Source organism: Schistocerca piceifrons, chromosome 7, assembly GCF_021461385.2.
Source record: "Schistocerca piceifrons isolate TAMUIC-IGC-003096 chromosome 7, iqSchPice1.1, whole genome shotgun sequence".
NCBI classification, from domain to species: Eukaryota; Metazoa; Arthropoda; class Insecta; order Orthoptera; family Acrididae; genus Schistocerca; species Schistocerca piceifrons.
The window spans coordinates 389,413,853-389,435,915 of NC_060144.1; the positions used below are offsets into that span (position 1 = coordinate 389,413,853).

The following is a 22,063-nucleotide window of genomic DNA, read 5'->3' on the forward strand; positions in this document are numbered from 1 at the left end:
CAGTTTACAATTGTTGTTTGCAATTTCTTTGTGCATAAAACATCAGTATGCATTGTGTGAACTATTTTAACCCTTTATTTGGCAGTATTGCTCTCAAGCAACATCAAATTTACGTTGGCCTTATGGGACAACAAACACTTCCCAGTGCCTTTTACTGGCATTGTCGCCTCCAGGCAACGTTCCTTTACACACTGCGAATGCCAGTTGTTGTAATAGTTCCACGTTTTCCACACAAGATGGCATTTTGTGCAGTGGTGTTACAGAGATCTCCCCGTGTGAGCAACAGGGGTGTCTTATTTTGATTCTGGAAGAGCGGATTTCAATAAATTGGCAGTAATCTTAGTAGATTTCCTAGAAGAAATACCCAGAGGTGACTTTATAGCAGAAATATTTCAATCTAATATTGTTTTGAATTACGTAAATAGTATAAAACTTTTATGTTGCCTGTGAGCAACACTGCCCATAGTTGGGACATGTGCCATTAGTATATTACATACGCTTACGACGTGACAAAGTAGACATTTTTATTTTTAGGGGCTTTTATAGCTATGGATACCAGAATATTTTATGGAATTAATTTTAGTAAGGTGGGCAGACAATAAAATCGTGACACTTGCAAGCTCAATTTGTGGTGTCCAACCACTCTCAACAGTAAAACGATGGGACGGCAACGAAAAAAGAAGAATTGATGTGCCCAGTCCCAGTATTGTATGTCAGTACAACAAGCATATGGGAGGAGTTGATCTTGCTGGTATGCTGATAGAGCTCTACAGAGTACCAATGAAAACTTGGCATTGGTACATCAGATTGTTTGGATTTATGCTAGATCTGAGTGTTGTAAATGTCTGGCTGGTATCTCGAAGAGAATCTCTGGACAAGCAGGCCTCATTGAAGTCATTCAGGGCAGATATTGTCAATGGTTTGATGTTTTCAGGGAAAAGGGAAGTAGGAAGGCCCTCAATAGACATAACACCACCACAAAAGAAGAGGAGGAAGCCAACAGCTCCGAATGTTACAAAATATGTCCGATTTGATAACATGGAGCATTGACCTGTATACGATCCCAAAGGTCATTGTCGTTATTGTCCATCTGGATATTCTACAGTCATGTGTTCAAAATGCAATCTAGTACTGTACTTCGTTCCAAAGAGGAACTGTTTCAAAAATTTCTAAAACTGACATGTACATAAAACCATTCTTTTCATCAAATGAATGTATTCCAAAGTTGTACATATACAGATTCCTCTTTTAGTATGGTGTTGATGTGGACAGTTTCAGAAATGGGAGTGCCTTCTGTAGATCAAAGGTCAGCACATACAAGTCATTTGAAATATTATCTACATCTGATTTCAAATTATCCCTAGCCTGAGCAGCTTTTCATGAGTATACATCTCTTTCCTACGTCATTGACAGCAATACAGCTTCGTTCTGTTCCATTTAAATCTTCTTGTTAATTTTATCACACGAACTGCACCTGTCTTTTGATGGTCACTTGAAATGGAGATTTAATTATGTTGAAAAGACATAGTAATAGAACAATTTTTGAGGACTTACACCACTTGTACTCCGATCACCTCAGTTCTTGCCTTCAAGGTACATGTCCTCTTTGCAATGAATGCAGTAATATTGTTGTTATAAATATCGTATTTTTTAGAGTTTCGTTTTGTGTTTTCCGTAATTTACAACCTACATTAAGTGAATAAATATTGGTGGTGTGTTTATAAGCTAGAACTTTGTTTGCCGTTTAATCGTTGAGTGTTGTTTTGGATGCGTTACAGTGCTTTACATAATTTCCTGACAGCATTGGTTTAAGAGTGTTGTTAAAAAATATTGTGCATGCCAGGCTTGTAGGTTGGTGTTTCACTGGAGGGACTGAAGCAGGGAAGCTAAAAATGTGTCAGATGAAGCTCTTCCATGGAGTTGTAGATTACTTAGTCAAGACAAGAAATTCGTGGAACAGGGAAGAAATATTTGTGCCCTCCAGGCAGCATTAGAAATGGCATATTTTGAATTATATATGTTGAAGAGGAAAGAGACAATGGGAGCTGGGAGAAGGTGACAAGTAATAGACAGAAGGTGGAAATCTCAGAAATCACACTTCAAATTCCAGTTAGCAATCCCATTTGACTTCCTAAATGAAGTAGGACAAGAGCCTCAATCAGTTTCTGAGCTTAACACGGCGCAGTAGACTTGTAGGAATCGCTTTAATGCTAGGAGAATAAAGGGGCCTTATGCAGAGATTCTGATGGTGAGCATAAAGTACTTAGCAGGAAACAGCATGGCTAGCAACATAGAATATAGCATTAAAGGCTGTTAGCCATGTGAACAAAGAGCTTGGCGAATTGCTTTTGACTGAAATGCTGTCTCATATCTGTGATGCACCTGTTGCTGCATTGGGAGATGGGGATACACTAATCATGGCCTGCACCTAAATAGGAGGGAGGACAGAAGATTACCTGAGCATCTTGTAGAAAATATAAGGAGGGGGGGGGGGGGTGAGGTGGCACAAGCACACAAATCCCTGTATCCCTTTGGTTACTGGAATCAAAGGGGCACATATTTTAGTTCAGCATCAGGTTACAGACTTACAGACAGAGAGTATTGAAAGAACTTAAAGCAGTAGAAGACCATAATATATATAATAGTTTCCAGAAAAATAAAATTAGTTTGTTTCGTCAGAACAGTGGGGGTTTAAAAACAGTATAGATGAACTTATTGAATGCCTAGAAGATGTGAAAAATTCTGAAGAGAGAGTTGTTCTGTCCCTCTCTGAACACCATGTAACCACAGGGATTGAGAAGTTAAATACCTTGCATCATTTTAGTGTATGAAGTTAACATGGTAAAAGGAGCAGTTCCAACATACGTAGAAGCTGAACACAAGGTCAAAGGGACCGATGACCTCAGAAGTTTGGTCCCATAGGAACTTACCACCACCAAGGTCAAAAACATTGAAAACAAATAGTTTTTGTGTTGATCAGATCCTAGAATCATGTGCTTATGAAGTGTTACTGAAAAACATATCTCTGATAATCATAAAAGTCTACAGATCCCCTTTAGGAAACTTTCAGCTATTTATGAGAAATCCAGATGCATTTTTTGAGCTGCCTGTCAGACACAAAGAAACAGTAGTTCATGGAGATTTCAATGTAGATTTCTTAAAAGATACAGACAGGGAAAATGAACTACAATTATTGTTAGGGCATTTCACTTTAATTTCAGTAGTCAATTTTCCAACTCGTGTGCAGAAAAGTAGTAGGACAGTGCTTGATAATGTTTTTATAGACAGAGCTTAAGTTGAAACAATTAATATGAACTCAATTGCTAATGGACCATAGTATCTGATCATGATGCACAATTCATGGAAATAAACAGTATGGTGCCTTACTACTATGAGGTAGGTTCGAACCAAACAGTGAGGCTTATAAAGAACAGGACTCAACATTTTATGAGCAAGCTAAAATGGTTGGTGGGGGACCAGACATATTTAGAAAGAGAGACTATGTCAAATTCAGTTTCTCCATAGGAAATTTGTGTTAATATTTGAAAGCCCCCCCCCCCCCCCCCCCCATGAACTATGGACCTTGCCGTTGGTGGGGAGGCTTGTGTGCCTCAGCGATACAGATGGCCGTACCGTAGGTGCAACCACAACGGAGGGGTATCTGTTGAGAGGCCAGACATACGTGTGGTTCCTGAAGAGGGGCAGCAGCCTTTTCAGTAGTTGCAGGGGAAACAGTGTGGATGATTGACTGATATGGCCTTGCAACACTAACCAAAACAGCCTTGCTGTGCTGGTACTGAGAACTGTTGAAAGCAAGGGGAAACTACAGCCGTAATTTTTCCCGAGGGCATGCAACTTTACTTTATGGTTAAATGATGAGGGCGTCCTCTTGGGTAAAATATTCCGGAGGTAAAATAGTCCCCCATTCGGATCTCTGGGCGGGGACTACTCAAGAGGATGTCATTACCAGGAGAAAGAAAACTGGCGTTCTACGGATCGGAGCGTGGAATGTCAGATCCCTTAAACGGGCACGTAGGTTAGAAAACTTAAAAAGGGAAATGGATAGGTTGAAGTTAGATATAGTGGGAATTAGTGAAGTTCGGTGGCAGGAGGAACAAGACTTTTGGTCAGGTGAATACAGGATTATAAACACAAAATCAAATAGGGGTAACGCAGGAGTAGGTTTAATAATGAATAAAAAATAGAAGTGTGGGTAAGCTACTACCAATAGCATAAAGAACACATTATTGTTGCCAAGATAGACACGAAGCCCACACCTACTACAGTAGTACAAGTTTATATGCCAACTAGCTCTGCAGATGATGAAGAAATTGATGAAATGTATGATGAGATAAAAGAAATTATTCAGGTAGTGAAGGGAGACGAAAATTTAATAGTCATGGGTGACTGGAATTCGAGAGTAGGAAAAGGGAGAGAAGGAAATGTAGTGGGTGAATATGGATTGGGGGAGAGAAATGAAAGAGGATGCCGTCTGGTAGAATTTTGAACAGAGCATAATTTAATCATAGCTAACACTTGGTTCAAGAATCATAAAAGAAGGTTGTATACATGGAAGAACCCTGGAGATACTAAAAGGTATCAGATAGATTATATGATGTTAAGACAGAGATTTAGGGACCAGGTTTTAAATTGTAAAACATTTCCAGGGGCAGATGTGGACTCTGACCACAATCTATTGGTTATGAACTGTAGATTAAAACTGAAGAAACTGCAAAAAGGTGGGAATTTAAGGAGATGAGACCTGGATAAACTGAAAGAACCAGAGGTTGTACAGAGTTTCAGGGAGAGCATAAGGGAACAATTGACAGGAATGGGGGAAAGAAATACAGTAGAAGAAGAATGGATAGCTCTGAGGGATGAAGTAGTGAAGGCAGCAGAGGATCAAGAAGGTAAAAAGACGAGTGCTAGTATAAATCCTTGGGTAACAGAAGTAATATTGAATTTAACTGATGAAAGGAGAAAACATAAAAACGCAGTAAATGAAGCAGGCAAAAGGGAATACAAACGTCTCAAAAATGAGATCGACAGGAAGTACAAAATGGCTAAGCAGGGATGGCTACAGGACAAATGTAAGGATGTAGAGGCCTATCTCACTAGGGGTAAGATAGAACTACCTACAGGAAAATTAAAGAGACCTTTGGAGAAAAGAGAGCCATTTGTATGAATATCAAGAGCTCAGATGGAAACCCAGTTCTAAGCAAAGAAGGGAAAGCAGAAAGGTGGAAGGAGTATATAGAGGGTCTGTACAAGGGCGATGTACTTGAGGACAATATTATGGAAATGGAAGAGGATGTAGATGAAGATGAAATGGGAGATATGGTACTGCGTGAAAAGTTTGACAGAGCACTGAAAGACCTGAGTCAAAAACAAGGCCCCCGGAGTAGACAACATTCCATTGGAACTACTGACGGCCTTGGGAGAGCCAGTCCTTAACCTAACCTAACCTAACCGACAAAACTCTACCATCTGGTGAGCAAGATGTATGAGACAGGCGAAGTACCCTCAGACTTCAAGAAGAATATAATAATTCCAATCCCAAAGAAAGCAGGTGTTGTCAGATGTGAAAATTACTGAACTATCAGTTTAATAAGTCACAGCTGCAAAATACTAACACGAATTCTTTACAGACAAATGGAGAAACTGGTAGAAGCTGACCTCGGGAAAGATCAGTTTGGATTCCATAGAAACGTAGGAACATGTTAGGCAATACTGACCCTATGACTTATCTTAGAAGTAAGATTAAGGAAAGACAAACCTACGTTTCTAGCATTTGTAGACTAAGAGAAAGCTTTTGACAATGTTGACTGGAATACTCTCTTTCAAATTCTAAAGGTGGCAGGGGTAAAATACAGGGAGCGAAAGGCTATTTTCAATTTGTACAGAAACCAGATGGCAGTTATAAGAGTCAAGGGACATGAAAGGGAAGCAGCGGTTGGGAAGGGAGTGAGACAGGGTTGTAGCCTGCCCCCGATGTTATTCAATCTGTATATTGAGCAAGCAGTAAAGGAAACAAAAGAAAAGTTCAGATTAGGTATTAAAATCCATGGAGAAGAAATAAAAACTTTGAGGTTCGCCAATGACATTGTAATTCTGTCAGAGACAGCAAAGGACCTGGAAGAGCAGTTGAACGGAATGGACAGTGTCTTGAAAGGAGGATATAAGATGAACATCAACAAAAGCAAAACGAGGATAATGGAATGTAGTTGAATTAAGTCTGGTGATGCTGAGGGAATAAGATTAGGAAATGAGATGCTTAAAGGAGTTTTGCTATTTGGGGAGCAAAATAACTGATGATGGTCAAAGTGGAGAGGATATAAAATGTAGACTGGCAATGGCAAGGAAAGCGTTTCTGAAGAAGAGAAATTTGTTAACATTGAGTATAGATTTAAGTGTCAGGAAGTTGTTTCTGAAAGTATTTGTATGGAGCGTAGCCATGTATGGAAGTGAAACATGGACGATAAATAGTTTGGACAAGAAGAGAATAGAAACTTTCGAAATGTGGTGCTACTGAAGAATGCGGATGATTAGATGGGTAGATCACATAACTAATGAGGAGGTATTGAATAGAATTGGGGAGAAGAGAAGTTTGTGGCACAACTTGACAAGAAGAAGGGACCGGTTGGTAGGACATGTTCTGAGGCATCAAGGGATCACAAATTTAGCATTGGAGGGCAGTGTAAAGGGTAAAAATCGTAGAGGGAGACCAAGAGATGAATACACTAAGCAGATTCAGAAGGATGTAGGTTGCAGTGAGTACTGGGAAATGAAGAAGCTTGCACAGGAAAGAGTAGCATAGAGAGCTGCATCAAACCAGTCTCAGGACAAAAAAAAAAAAAAAAAAAAAAACACACAAGCATTCAGTTCACAGTGCTGTCGAATGTGGAAAAAAACCGCAAATTGGCGTTAATAAGAAGAAGAACAACACATAAAATGCAACAGGAGCGTAATATGTAAGAAATTGTCCACGCAACCTGCCACTGATGATGCCTTGCAGAAAATAAAGGCGAAACGCGTATGGCACTAAAATTGTGTTTTATTCAGTTGCTGTCAGACGGTCCATAAGTAAAAATCATTAATATACCGTAACTGTACGGGGTGTTTCCGTAAGAGTGGGCAAAAATTTAACAGGACATAGTGGATGATCCACTGAACTATTTGAGGTAGGGAACCTGGGGTTGGAGAAGCCACCTTCAGGAGATAATAGGAACAAAATCGCATTGCTGTGTACTTTTTTATTTATATTATTTGCAGTTAACTGCGAATACCATCAATGACACAATGAACATACCAGGGGTACTATATCTTACAAAATGCGCTGAACCTGACAGCCATCAACCTCAATGCAAGTATGACATCAGAGAACAAGATTCTGACACATCCTGACAAATATACCTGGTGTGTTTCGAATCACGTCAGAGCCCGCTACAATTTTAGCAACTAATTCCATCATCTTACCCACTGGGGTCTCATACACAAGTGGCTTTAGATATCCCAATAGGAAATACGCATGGGGATTCCGGTTAGGTGACCTCGCAGGCCATGGAACAGGACCTCCCTTTCCAATCCAGCGACTATATAGGAAATACAGCACTGAGATGGTTGCAGACATCCACACATAAGTGAGGTGGTGCACTGTCATGCGGAATGGGTCTGTCGCTGATTCATAGCATGTTCTGTCATGGGAAAATGTATATACGATATCTTATGGACAAGTAAAATAAATAAAACCTGAATCACGACTGCCTAGTAATCAGGCTCGTTGTCCTTATTTCCTTGCGGGAAATAAAGAACTTACATGTAGTTTACTTCCATATCTCCTTAAGCTGGCTCCTATAACCCCAGGTTCCCTACCTCAAATTGTTCAATGGAGCATTCTCTATGTCCTGTTACATTTTTGCACACTCTTACAGAAACACCCTGCAAACCTATCAGCCTCTTCTCCATAATATTTAAGTTGGTCATGGAAATAATTAGCAACTCTGTACAAAAAACTGGACTTAAACCAAGTGAAGGGACAAATTAGCTTTAGTTGTGGACATAGCACAATGGACAACTGCAAGTCAGGTCACAAATTACAAACTAGAGAAACGAGTATGAATTATTACTTTACTGGGGTTCATGGATTTTGAGAAAGTTTTTGACTTGAATTTCAACTAAATCTATGCTAGTAGCCCTTGAGAAAAACAACATTGATTCATTCTCTGTTTGACTCACAGGAGAATGTTACCAAAATGCTGAGAAACTTGAGATAACAGATGCTTGAAGATGGACACCAACTATCCTGCAAGCACTTTCTAATGTAGCTTCAAGAACCAGTATGCAATAAGAAATTAAGGAATATAGTACAGCCGCCTATGTATACTTCCATAAGGTCTCAAAAGACAATGTTAGACTGATTACAGCAAACACAGATGAATTTCAGCAGTCTTTCTTCCTGCACCCCATATACAAATGAAACAGGAAGAAACCCTAATATGTGGTACAATAGAAAGCACCCTCTCCAAGCACTTCACAGTGATTTGTAGACTTGGTTACAATGGTGGATATAGATGTTAAGATGTTGTTATACTGAAGAAGACATATGTGAATGCTACAGCTTTCAATTAGAATATGTATGAAGATTCATAAATTTGAAACTTGAAGAAGAGGTGGCAAGTGGAGATATCATAGAACCTTTTCTCAGCAGCCCTAGAGAAAGTTTTCATTACTTAAATTAAAAAAAAAAAAAAATGTGTTATGTGTCAATGGAACATACACGAATTACCTTTCTTTCGCTGATGACACTGTATGGTTTGCCTCTAGAACAGACAACTCTCAACAACTAAATGATAAAGTTAATTAACAGCATAAGTTGTGAAGGTACAAGAGCATTTTATGAAATGTATAAGAGTTTGGGTGGCATTAGTACCCTCAACGGCTTTTATAACTGAGCAAGGGTGACCAGTTCAAATAAGATATCATCAAAAATGAAGTTAGCATTTATTAGTTGAAATAGCAGTACAGTTCTGGTTTCAGATGATCATTTTTTTTTTTTTTTGTGAGGTACTCCTGGAGCATTGTGAAATGACACAAGGTCTTATTAGACGTGCTTGCCTCACCACGAGTGTTTCCTCCGAGTCTGCAACATTGTGTACTGCGCCATGGATCCCTTCCTAGTTAAGTTGCATGGTGTGGTCTTTCCAACAGTACTCTTTCCGACAGTATTGTGATTCAGTCAGCCACACTTTTCAATAGGTGCACCACCAGTTATGCTCCCATGTTTCCTATAGCTGCCACTGCGGCACATGGGTATTGCCATGAACAATTACATCACTGACAATGAGGAGCAAACACCCCCTCTCTCTCAAGATCCAGCAGTTGGTGTACTTAAGTTCGAACATTCATACACTGAACCCATTCATTATGTTTGCCAGTTGAATAACTTTAACAGACTTTCATAGTGGTCAGGGCTCGACATCTTCTGAACAGGCATTGTATTGACGAGTGACAGATTCATAAATTTCTTGTATCTGTATATATTTTTACATTCAAATCAACTGATGCTGCAAATACAGTAACGAAGTTATATATTATTTTTACTATTCGATTATCCACTACAGAACCACAGAGCATGCAAAGGAAAACATAACATAATCAACATGTATTTGATTTACATCCCAGGAAATGGGACAGTATGCATAGAGTGTCTACTGAAAGGTACCAGACTGTAAAGCCCATTGTAAACTAAGAACGAGTTATTCTGTGGATAGTAAATCCAGCAAATCAACAGCATTTGGGCTTTTGCTTTGTAGTCAGAACTTTTTTCTTTGAAGATTTCCTTGCATTTTCTGAGGTCTTGTCCACCTTGCACCAGGGTGAAACTTAAAAAAAAATTAAGCAAGATGGAACCCTTCGGGAAGTTTGGAACTATGCTTGAAAATAAATCACAATAAGAAGAAAACAATCTATAATCAACAGACTGACAAGAAAAATGTACAAATTAGTAACTGGATTATAGAGCTAGCTGACAAATTTTTGTAATCAGGGCAATTAAAGGCAATGAGGATAGTTAAAGACAATGAGGATAGTTAAATACAATGAGTGCATAGGCAGAAAAAGAAATATACAGAAAAGTAAAAGAGGCCTACAGCACATACGGTATACTGCACAGTGTTTTAAAAACTGAGCTTCCAAGTGTGAAACTGAAAGTTCACGATCAGTGTATATTACCAGTTTTGATCCATCCTGTTGGGATAATTTATATGTATGTGAGAGCACTGCAATACTATGAAGCTAGAGGAAAGATGGTTGACTCAATGATAGTTGTACAAAGTCTACAGAAATCAGATGAGGAATTTATGATGGAGTTGGGATATGTCACTCACTCTAGAAGTCTCACTCACCATTTAGTTTGCCAGAGCCAAAGAAACAGTAAAGGTCAAGACATTTTATGATATGCAGCCCCTAGCACAGAGAAATAAACCATAATGAAGGAGTATATTCACCAAGTGACAGCAGGGGAACACACACACACACACACACACACACACACACACACACAACAAACAAAAGGATTGAACTTTCACAAGCTTTCAGAGCCATTGGCTCCTCCTCCTGGTAGAAGCATTGAAGGGGATGGAAGAGGGTAAAGGAAAAGGACTGGGGAGGTTTAGGGGACAGGGGCACAGTTCAGAAAAGTCACCCAGAACCGTGTATTAGGGGAAACTTACCAGACAGGATGAGATGGAAAGATTGATTGTTGGGACTGCAGTGGACAAGATTTGAAATCCTGAGAGCTTAACGGTGAAAGACAGGGTAACATGCAAGACAGAGATTACAACTAAAACATCATGCATGAGTTAATAAGAGTAAAAAGCTAAGTGCATTGTATGTAACATAAGTGGAAGGGGGGGGGAGGGCGGTCGAAAAATATACAAATCAGAAAATGAAAGATGTAGATAATAAATTGGAGTGAAGAAAGGAATAGTTACTGTCAATAAATGTTGAGATGGAAGGAATTAATGTAAGTTAAGGCCAGGTAGGTGACCAAAACCAAGGACCTGTTGTAGTACTAGTTCCCAAATCTGAGAAACTGATGGTGTCTGGGGCAAGAATCCATATGGCGTGAAACAGGCACCGAGGTCATGACTGTCATGTAGTACAGCATGCTCTGCAACAGGATACCGTGTGTTGCCTGCATACACCCTCTGCCTATGCCCATTCACCCTTACTGACAACTGGGTGGTAGTCATGCCAATGTAAAACGCTGAACAGTGTTTACATAATGGCTGGTATACGACGTGTCGTTTCACAGGCGACTCTCTTTTTGACAGTATATGTTTTGCCAGTTACAAGGCTGTAACAGGGGGTGGTAGGAGGGTGCATAGGGCAAGTCTTGCACTGGGAACGGTAATAGGGGTAGGAGCCGTAGGATAATACTGGATGAGAAGTGAGGTGCTCCAAAGTTGTTTATTAGAGGGGTCATTAGTACCAGGAATGATGGCCCAGGAAATCTGTTTTTGGCCTAGGCTGTGATTAATTACGTCCAGTGAAGGCTGAAATGAGAGTGGTGGTATATTGCTGTAAACAGTCTGCATCCGAACAAATATGTTTGCCTCGAATGCCAAGGCTGTATAGGAGGGAACATTTGACATGGAAGGTATGGCAACTGTCAAAATATAAGTACTACTGTTTGTTAGTGGGCTTATGGGCAATTCAGGAACAGTCACTGTTTCCGAAGATCAGTAGTGATAATGGACACTGTGCACTCTTTGACTGAAACATCTTTACGGGCAGGAGCTATCATCAGGACTCTTACTTTCAAGCATGGTAGGCTTGTGCATCTTTGATCAACTTCGTTCATCATGATCTCCAATTATTTTCCATTCCCCATGGAAGAAGAGGGGACACAATTTTCTTGAGGTATGCCCTACTCAACTGAAGTCTCTCATCGAAGATTAGCTCCCAAAGAGCTATTGAATCTCAGGAATATTGATTGATATGTTTCAGGCACTGTTCCAAGTAGCCTCAGATATTTTCTGTTGAATGATTTAGCAAGTCAGTTGAAGTGTGATAGGGTGCCTGAATGTTTGTCAAACCAGGAATGTATGCATGTACCCCTGTGAGCACAGCTGTTGTCATCGTGAAAGATGGGAGTATTCCCAGATGAAGATGAGGAAGAAAGGCAACACTTGGTCACCATAAGTGCTGAAATAAATATCCTGGTTCATGCTCACAGTAACTTGAATAAATGGGCCCTAGTCATAGTACGTATCATCAAAACATCACAGAGCCACCTCCAGTCTGAATTACTATCTCCATACATTGTAGGAAATAATAAGAGTGCTGCTGCTGCTGCTACTACTACTACTACTACTACTACTCTCTCACACACACACACACACACACACACACACACACACACACACACACACACCTCACGCACACATGACCGCTAACTCCAGCACTCGGGCCAGAATGCAACATCGTGTGAGATACAAGCAGCAATACTGGTGTGTGTGTGTGTGTGGGGGGGGGGGGGGGGGAGGGGGGGGGAGAAGATAGTAGTGTACAGGTGGGAAGAGAGATGAACGCTGTCTGCTGGAGTGTGCAATGAACGCTGTCTGCTGGAGTGTGCACGGACTAGACTGCCAACAGGCACAGTATCAGGAGGCTGAGGGGCAGGGAGGTGGGGAAAAAAGGAACAAAACAGGAGTGGAGCATGGAAAGATAGACAGATGCGTTGGTAGAGGGCTGCAAATAAACACGGTGGGAGATGAGATCAACGGTAACAAACTGTCCCCACACCCTGCACCCAACAGTTTCCACCCTCACTGTCCTATCATCTTCTCCCTATGCACGACGCTGCAGTTTTTCATGTATCTCTGTGTTTAGGATGTCATATTTCCTGAAATGTGTGTGTCATACACTAACATAATTTTGTAAGTACATTCAGCGGCATACGTAAATACCATCTGCAAAAAAGTGTCACGAATGCACTTAGTAGTAAAAAAGTAATAAATTAAAAGTCACACTTCATGGGGCAGTTTTACTGCAACAACAGTGGAAATGTAGTAAGTGATTAAGTTTTTTCTTTTCATCATTTTGTGGGGATTGTCAACGATAAAAAGTGTCATAAAGGTTTGAAATTATGGGTATAATTTGTTGTAGGTCACTAAGTGCTCTCATTCTCATGGGCTACACTGCTTTTTTCAACACACCCCTTTCACACATAGGTAGTTCTTACCCTCACAACGATTCTTTCCAGACAACACATGACATGTGTGCCAAGTTGAAGTTTGATTGAAACCAGATCAGTGTAGACACAGCAGTCAAGATTTATTCTGTCAGTTTCTGCAGCAGTAGCAGAAAATGTTACAAAAGACACTGTATGCAGTTCCTCTCGCAATATTTGCCTAGAAACTGGTAGAGGTGGACCCGCATTGATTGATACCAGCAATTCACACTGAATTTTAAAGCAATTGTCATTGTCAAGGCATCTCTAGTCCCTGTCATTAGTGTTTTTACAGCCACTGTTCTTACATAGTGTTGAATGGCTGTGAGTGATTCAATATTCCTTGTAGACTGACTGACTGCTTTGATACATGAAACTGGACAACTTTATTCAACTGGCACTAATGGACATGTCCAAACAAGATAGCTCCTGTCTGCCATTCTGTCATGTCTTCACACTGACCAATCTTAATGTGCTTGCTTCGAGAAAGAGAGAGAGAGAGAGAGAGAGAGAGAGAGAGAGAGAGAGAGGGGGGGGGGAGATGGGGAGAGGCTGGGAGGTGGGGGGGGGGGGAGGGAGGGGGAGGGAGAGAGAGGGGGAGGGAGAGAGAGATAGAGAGAGGGGCTTCAACTTACCTGTAATCATAAGCAAACAACAAATGATGTCTGGAAGGAAAAGCATGATGAAGCAATGCATTTGTCAGCATTTTTCCATGCCCTACAGGTGAGAATTTGAAGCTAAAAGAAAGTACCCTCATATTCTGAAAATAAAGGCAACAAAAATTCATTACTGACTTGTATGGAGTTCTAATACTATGAAGTTCAACAGTATAAAAATTAATTGTACCAACCTTGCAAATTATGTATATCCCTTTAACCTTATTAGTGGACACATTACTGCCGGGAATCAATTTCTTTTTCTTGTCACCAAAAACTTGATACACAATATCAACATTTGAAAGACAAACTTCATTTTCTGCTAAAAGTGAGTTTTGCTGACTTAAGGAGTCCTACAAAATAAAACAGAAAGTAATGAAGAACATACATTGATTACAGAGCTACTCAACAAACATACATATTGGAAGAAGAGAGGAAGACAAGAAATGTAGTAGCCAGTTGACAGTTGTAGTCAAAGTTGCACAGTATAATTAAAGTACAGCATTACTATTACCCCATACTCATGAAAAGTAACATAAAAATATAGAGCATGGTTTCAACACACACACACACACACACACACACACACACACACACACACACACACACACACACAGCCGTACACAGACATAATCAGGGTTAGGGTATTTAGGTGCGCACTTTTTTCTTAGTGTAAATTAAAACTCTTTGGGTATCCCTTTTTCCTCCAACCATGCCTGTAATTTATTTATTTATTTTTTTTCCTGTAGCTTTTCAGTACTCTTTCTGAGGGCACTTTATTATTTCTATGAGAAATGACTTGTGAGTTTAATTCCATTTGTATATGATTTCGAATCAATATACCATTTCAGACCGCTGTGCAGAACACCAATGGCATATTAAAAATACAGAACTGGAGAAATCGGCAATTGCGGAGCAAAGCCTCAAGAACAAACATAAAATACTGTTTGAGGAAACAAAAATTTTGTCCCATGCGTCCACATACTGGGATTCTGTTATTGAGGAAGCTGTTGAAATAAGAATGAGCGAGAAGCACTGTAACCACGATAGTAGATACTATCTGAGCAATGCATGGAAACGAGCGCTTGATGCAGAGAAGCAGCACAGACATTCCTTGAAGGGTTTACGTTCTCACAGAAGTGGTGGCACTGTCTGCGACAGCAGTATGTTATCACCGACCAATCACAAGCTGACAAATCTGAAGCCGTCCACGAGCTATATAAGGCCACGACAACTTCAGTGAAGACAGTCAATGCTCCTGACGATGGAGGCTATTGTCAAAAGCTTGAGATTTTATCCCAAATTGACGTAGCAAGAAAACCAAGAATGTTTTGCGTATAACACGGTATTGCAGGGGCAGGGGCAATGGAATATTTTGCTTGCATCAGGGAGCAGTTGCACGGCTTTGCCAAAGACAAACTTCACTCTGGTCTTACATCTAGAGATGCCATTCGGAATTAATACAAAATTTGCACCACTGGTTTCTGTGGATGTTGAAACAAGCTTAAGCATTTACATAGGCATTCTAAATGCTAACAGAAACAGACTAATTTTTAAATATGTAGAAATGCTTAAAGTCTTTAAGTACAACAGCTTCAAGTTTATTTTTCCTTCGTCTGATGGGTAATGATTTGACGTACTTGTTTATAGCTCAATAACCTAGAATTAGTTGAATCACTTGAGTAAATCAGTTCCCTTTTCCCGTTTTACCTCATTCTAGCACATTTCCCTTCCTTTCTTCATCTGAAATTTGCACATAAAAATCCTAACTCTGGTTATAACACAGAAACTTCAGGTGTGCCCCAGGGAACTTTGTTGGGACCCTTGCTGTTTATGTTGTATATTAATGATCTTGCGAGCAATATTAATAGTAACCTCAGACTTTTTGTAGATGGTGCAGTTATCTATATTGAAGTTCTGTCTGAAAGAAGCTGCATAAATATTCAGTCAGATCTTGATAAAATTTCAAAGTGGTGCAAAGATTGGAAACTTGCTTTAAGTGTCCAGAAATGTAAATTGTGCAATTCACAAAATGAAAAAACACAGTATCCTGTGACTATAATATCAGTCAGTCAAAAATGGAAACAGCCAACTCGTACAAATATTTGGATGTAACACTTCGTAGGTATAAGAAATGGAACAATCACATAGGCTAAGTCATGGTGGTAGATTACAGTTTACTAGTAGACTACTGGGCAAGTGCAATCAGCCTGCAGAGGAGATTGCTTACAAATCACTCAGGCGGTCCATTCTACAATATTGCTCCAGTGTGTGGGACATGTACCAAATAAGGCTAACAGGGGATATTGAATGTACACAAGAAGAGCAGCACAAATGGTCACGATTTCGTTTGAGCTTTGGGAGAGTGTCAAGAGATGCTGAAGAAAGTGAACTGGCAGACTTGTGAAGATAGATGTAAACTAGGATGAGAAAGTCTACTTACAAAGTTTCAAGAACCAAATTTCAATGAGGACTCTAGAAATATACAACAACTCCTATGTATTGCTCACATAGGGTTTGCGTGGAAAAGATTAGAATAATTACAGCATGCACAGAGGACTTCAAAGAATCACTCTTCCCGCAATCCATATGTCAATGAAACGGGAAGAAACCCTAATAATTGGTACAATGGGACATATCCTCTGCTAAGTTCTTCACAGTGGTTTGCAGAGTGTAGATGTAGATGCAGCTGCAGTAGGTGTCAAGCACGTGGGTACCAAAATAACAAGGAGATAAATGGTATTCTCTTTCTACTGTAACTACTAAGACTTAGAATTTGTGAAAGCGACATTAAAGCAATAATTTGATTTACGTCAATCTCTTGATATCAGAGGAGAGATTTTAAGGAAACTGTAAACTTTAAAACTTTAGTCTTGACATCTAAAATAGCTCCAGCACTTCTGAGACTGTGGAAACCCGGATGATAAGTCTGGGAAGATTAAGATTCTGAATGGACTGAATAAATTTCAATGCCTTAATACTTGCAAGAGGAGAATGCTGGAACTGGTGAAGGTGTGTGTGTGTGTGTGTGTGTGTGTGTGTGTGTGTGTGTGAATTCTCATGTACATAATTGATAAACAAGTTATCAAAACATAGTATGAGGTGCACAGCACATTGCAGAATAATTTTCCTTTGTGAAAGATCTGGAAGACATTCATGGTGCAAAGACAATAATACGATGACAGCTTCATTTGCCAAACAAGTTTCATTTCTAGGAACACCTCACGTTAGTATAATCACACCAAGCTATATGACAAAGCCTGGATTTGACATATCTAGGTCACAAAAGAATCTAGGGAGAGGTAGGAGAGATCAAATGGTTGGTCAACACACACACCTTACTCATGCACATCATACATGGCAAAGAAGTAAACCGAAAAATTTTCTTATGAGGCTGCTTATGCAGGTAATTATCAATCTACTCTAAGAGTAAAATTCTAAACTTAGTGGTTACCAATATCTTACATCTCTAATTTTATGAGTAAATTACAGGCACAATGTTTGCAAGTAAATACAGCTACAGTTGAAACAGATATTAGGTCTACTATAGTAACACACTGAAAGCAGAACAACTATCCCAGCATGTACTTTAGGTGGTTTGAGTAAACTACAGAAAACCTACATGGTTCAATAGAGATTTCAACCACCTTCCTTCCAATGAGAGTAAAGTGTTTTCTCATTTTGCCACATCACTTAGCTCAAGCAATAAAATGCACAGGCACATTGAAGTCCTACTTCAGAAATAATGCTGTTTTGGCAATATCTGTGAGCTAAAAATGATATAGAAAGTTGTGGGAGGCATCAAAAATTTGCTACTTATTTCACTGTTGGACCAATACGCCTGATACCCGGATCCAGTATCAGCACTGTAATCACTTACTAAGAAAATTGTCATGCTGACTATAAAATACTGTACGTTAATTATACTTCATTTAATACAGCTTTGCGCTTGATAATTCAGCAAGTCTAGCCCTTGGGGGCCAAATGAAAGTCAATCACAGTTCTTTTCTCAAGCACTGCATGCTCACTGTTCTGTCAGTTCTGAGGTACAATTACAACAATTTAAATATTGTTGTCAGCATGCTGAGAACATTTTCCCATTGCACTACAATCTGTCCATCATGATGTTATTTTACTGTATAATGTTCAAAGTATTAAGTGCTAACACGATGCGTAAGGCCTGTAGGTTCAGGTTTTTGGTGGGGCTACTAGTAAGTGAACAATGTCATGGTACATTATGCACATTGACTGCCATGGGGAAAAGAGCAGTGCAGTCTTACCTTTGTAAAACAGTCTATACCAAAGTCACACAACTACTAATCCCTCCACTCCCAGCAAATCACACTAAAATCATCAATTTGTAATTGACAAATTGGACCAAAACAAAACAAGAAAAGTTTCTACATGTCAATTTCTAGAAATAACCCTATAACTAGTGTGAATTGACAGTTTTCATAGAACGTTATTGAAATGAACTGTTTGAGCTGTAAGGTACATTGGTTGCCCAAAAGGCAACAGCCTATAAAAACTTTAAATACAACGATATACCTCTTGTGCCCGATCGTCTGTGGTGACAAATGATAATTTGAAATTGGTGACATAAAGTGTTCCAGATTTGCCATGTTTCTGTTCACTCACTGGAGCAAACATTAAGACATTCTGTGCTTCTGCGATGACGACTTCACCTGTAAATTCACAACAATGTAATTTCACAAGGACCTTCAAGTAATGCATAACTGTACTAAATAATTACCAACCCGCTAAGATTCTTGGGTTTAGCTCGGTGATGGAATCCTCTCCACTAGTATTCTGTTAAAAGATAAAGAAATATTCACTAATTAATGAATCTTTCATGCTGCGAATGATGGAGTGCTCTAAACAAAAAAATACCTGCAAATCCTGATCGTCAAGTCCTACGTAGCTCCGGAAGCTGTTGGTCATTTTATCTGACATAACTGCTACTTTGATTGTGTTCTCGGAATAGAAGCTTAAGTAACCATATTTTCTATAACCCTGTCACCTTACGGATCAGAACGAGATGGTAGAATCAGAACCCCTAGAATCACATTTGTCACACATCACGTACCAGACATTATTTAAAAGCTGTCACTGCCTATTTGTGTTATATTCTTCACGAGTCCAGCATGGCAGCATATTTTCAAAACACATTACTCTTTTCCTTTAAATATTTTTTCCTAAATTGTCACACGTAACTTGTGTATCAGTGGTGCACAGCGTGTAATACTTCAAAAAGTCCTAGCCGTAGAGCTATAATTTTTTTCATTTCTGCCGAAGTTTTGATATCAAATATAAATTTTGATAACAAATACACATCGATTTTGAATATTAATAAATTTGGACGTAGAAATAACCCAAAACAATACACATCATAGACGTGACGCGCATATCTTTACACCCTTCAAAAATAATTTCTTTGGTATTACGATGTTGTAAAATCTGTGATACTTTTCTGTTTTCTCGAACAACGATTTGTAAGAAACACCGCTTATCACACAGACATGCATTTCATGCACTTTCTTAGTAATTCCTGGGGTGGTGGCACATATGGGCCAACCACTATCACAAGAAAGTCCATTAACAAAGTTTTAAGAATTTCAATGATTAATCTAGCTATATACTACAACACTCTTCGTCACGCTCACATAGGGATCGTGTGGATAACACTAGAAATAATTGCTGCACGTACAGCGGCATTCAAACAATCATTCTCTCCGTGCTCCATACATGAATGGAACAGGAAGAAATCCTAATAAATGGTACAATGGGACGTACCCCTGCCACGCACCTCACGGCGGTTTGCAGAGTATAGATGTAAGTGTAGATAGATGCAGATGTCGGATCGAAATTTAAACTTATTTGTCCACTTGTTAACAGATGCATATGAAGGAACAGATTCCCCCAGTGGGATCCGAAAAATGGCATAAATTTGTTTTGCTCATGGGGAAGTTGCCGCCGCCAGGATAAATGTCACAGTATTCTTTTGTGTCTATTTGGAGCGGAGTAAGACATAGTCATTTTAGTCCTTCAATGATCAAACATCGTTACTGGTACTTTTAACAGTTACGAAATTGTGTTAATAAAGAAATAAACTTTTTTGAGTAATATTTGACATTCTGTGATCAAGCGAACATGCAGGAATACTACAAAGTGGTGATACCACAAAAACGCGAAAATATGCGAGCAGGCATGCAAAGTGAGACGATATCGTTGGCATAAGAGCCGATTCGTATTCAAATATTCAAACTACGAGACAGCTAGCGAATCTACAGAACGATTTACAGATGCGGCTATAAAAAGTCCAGTCGGCAATAGAGGAATAGGAAAATTCATTGGTGAGTAGACATACAGCTGCCAACAAGAGAATTACAGTGGTCAAAAAACCACGAGTGAAGGTACATACGCCGCAGTTCTTGCCAGAAAAACCGGAACATTGGTTTTCAATGCTCGGAATACCACTGCCGCAAAACGAGATGACCGATAAACGGATGAAGTTTGCAGTGGCAATGAATGGATTAGATGCTAGGGCGGCCGCTATAGTTGCAGATGTAATACTAAATCAGCCACAAGATCAGCAATATATGAGTCGAAAGAAGCTGTAAATCAGTAGAGTATGCAAACCACTGGACCATGAACACAGCAAGTACTGAAAAACGAGCAAATATGAGACAGACCACCCTCTGAATATTGGCGAGATTATGGGAGAGACAGAATTGTCAGGTGCGACGTTATGGCACATCCGAATGGTGCAACTACTTGGGACAGTCAGCAGTGGTAATGTGCGAAAAGATGATGTCTACCAAGTGGTCATAGTAGCGGACGAAGTTTATGCAACATTGGATACTACGTGCATGTCAAGCAAAATAATGGATACTGGGGTATTCGTTACACAAGAAACCGTGGCTATCCAAAAAGGGCAACGGTCGGACGTCAATAAGCAGGTACTCTGCCTTAAAGAATTGATCGACATATTGCAAAAGAAGGTTGCAAGACTGTTAGGAAACAAGAGAACCATGCCCACAATCAGTGAAACTGTTTAATAATAATAATAATAATGTTTATTTGTCCATGTTAACTTTACAGTCTTGGACATCGACATTTTTTGTACAATTATATCAATATCAGGTCATTCCAAGAATGAATACATACATCAAGTAGCACATTGTATATCATTCCATGCAATAATGCTATAAACACATTAGCACATTATATGTCACTCCATACATATAATGATTATATACACCAATTAGCCAATTATAACACTACCACCACTAATATACTGCAGTATGCAAAAGAATAAACTAACAGTACTGCAGCTCAGAATTCTTTTAATGAGTATAAACATCTTTCTATTAACCAATTTTTCAACTTGCTCTTGAAAAGATTGCCTTGGAGTTGCTTTATATTTTTTGGCAACTTATTATAGAATTGTCTCCCAGTTACATATGGACTGTGGTCTGTAGCTTTCTTGTTAGTCCGTATCCTATGATAGTCACTTTTGGCTCGAGTATTGTAATTATGGATGTCTTTGTTCTTTACACTATTTTACTCATTCTCTTTTACAAACATTATGGTCTTAAATACATACAATGAGTAAACAGTCAGTAATTTATAATTTATAAAATAGTCCCTACAGGACTGGCGTTTGCTTATATTAGCAATTATCCTAACTGCTCTCTTTTGAAGCCTGAAAATGCAATCCATATAGACAGTGGGTGCCCCACCCCAGGCCTCGATCCCATATTGCAGATGTAAGTGTATTAACCCATAATACACTTGTTTAAGGACAAGGGGAGCTACTATATTTGCAAGACGTTTTAGTAAGTAAATATTACTAGAAACCTTTTTACAAGTGGAGCTGATATGCTCTTTCCAAGTGAGATGTTCATCAATCAATATGCTGAAAAACTTATGTTTCAACTATAGAAAGTGATTGAGTTAGAGTATTATTAAAATGTAGCAAGAACTTTATTACTACAGTCTTGTCCTTATTCAGTGTAAGCTTATTCACTGTTAGATATTCTCTGATAATTTCAAAGTTGTCTTTGTTGCTTTGGAATGCTGCCCACTCTGTATAGCTCCAGCTAATAAAAGATGTATCATCAGCGTAGTTCACTAGTCTGGAGTTTTGTGGCTGTGTTAAATCACATATATA

General features: G+C 39.3%; 1 protein-coding gene across 1 annotated transcript in view; it reads right to left on the reverse strand.

The window, feature by feature from the left end:
- LOC124805027 (myotubularin-related protein 10-B) overlaps positions 1-19,298 on the reverse strand; it is a 107,955-nt gene extending 88,657 nt beyond the window's left edge. Inside the window, exons 1-5 of the mRNA XM_047265437.1 lie at positions 18,781-19,298; positions 18,648-18,699; positions 18,439-18,575; positions 14,085-14,243; positions 13,870-13,994 (exon numbers count right to left, since the gene is read on the reverse strand). Coding sequence (XP_047121393.1) covers positions 13,870-13,994; positions 14,085-14,243; positions 18,439-18,575; positions 18,648-18,699; positions 18,781-18,843 — 536 coding nt within the window. The 5' untranslated portion in view covers positions 18,844-19,298. The remainder of the gene's footprint in view (positions 1-13,869; positions 13,995-14,084; positions 14,244-18,438; positions 18,576-18,647; positions 18,700-18,780) is intronic.
- Between the last annotated feature and the right edge of the window lie 2,765 nt (positions 19,299-22,063).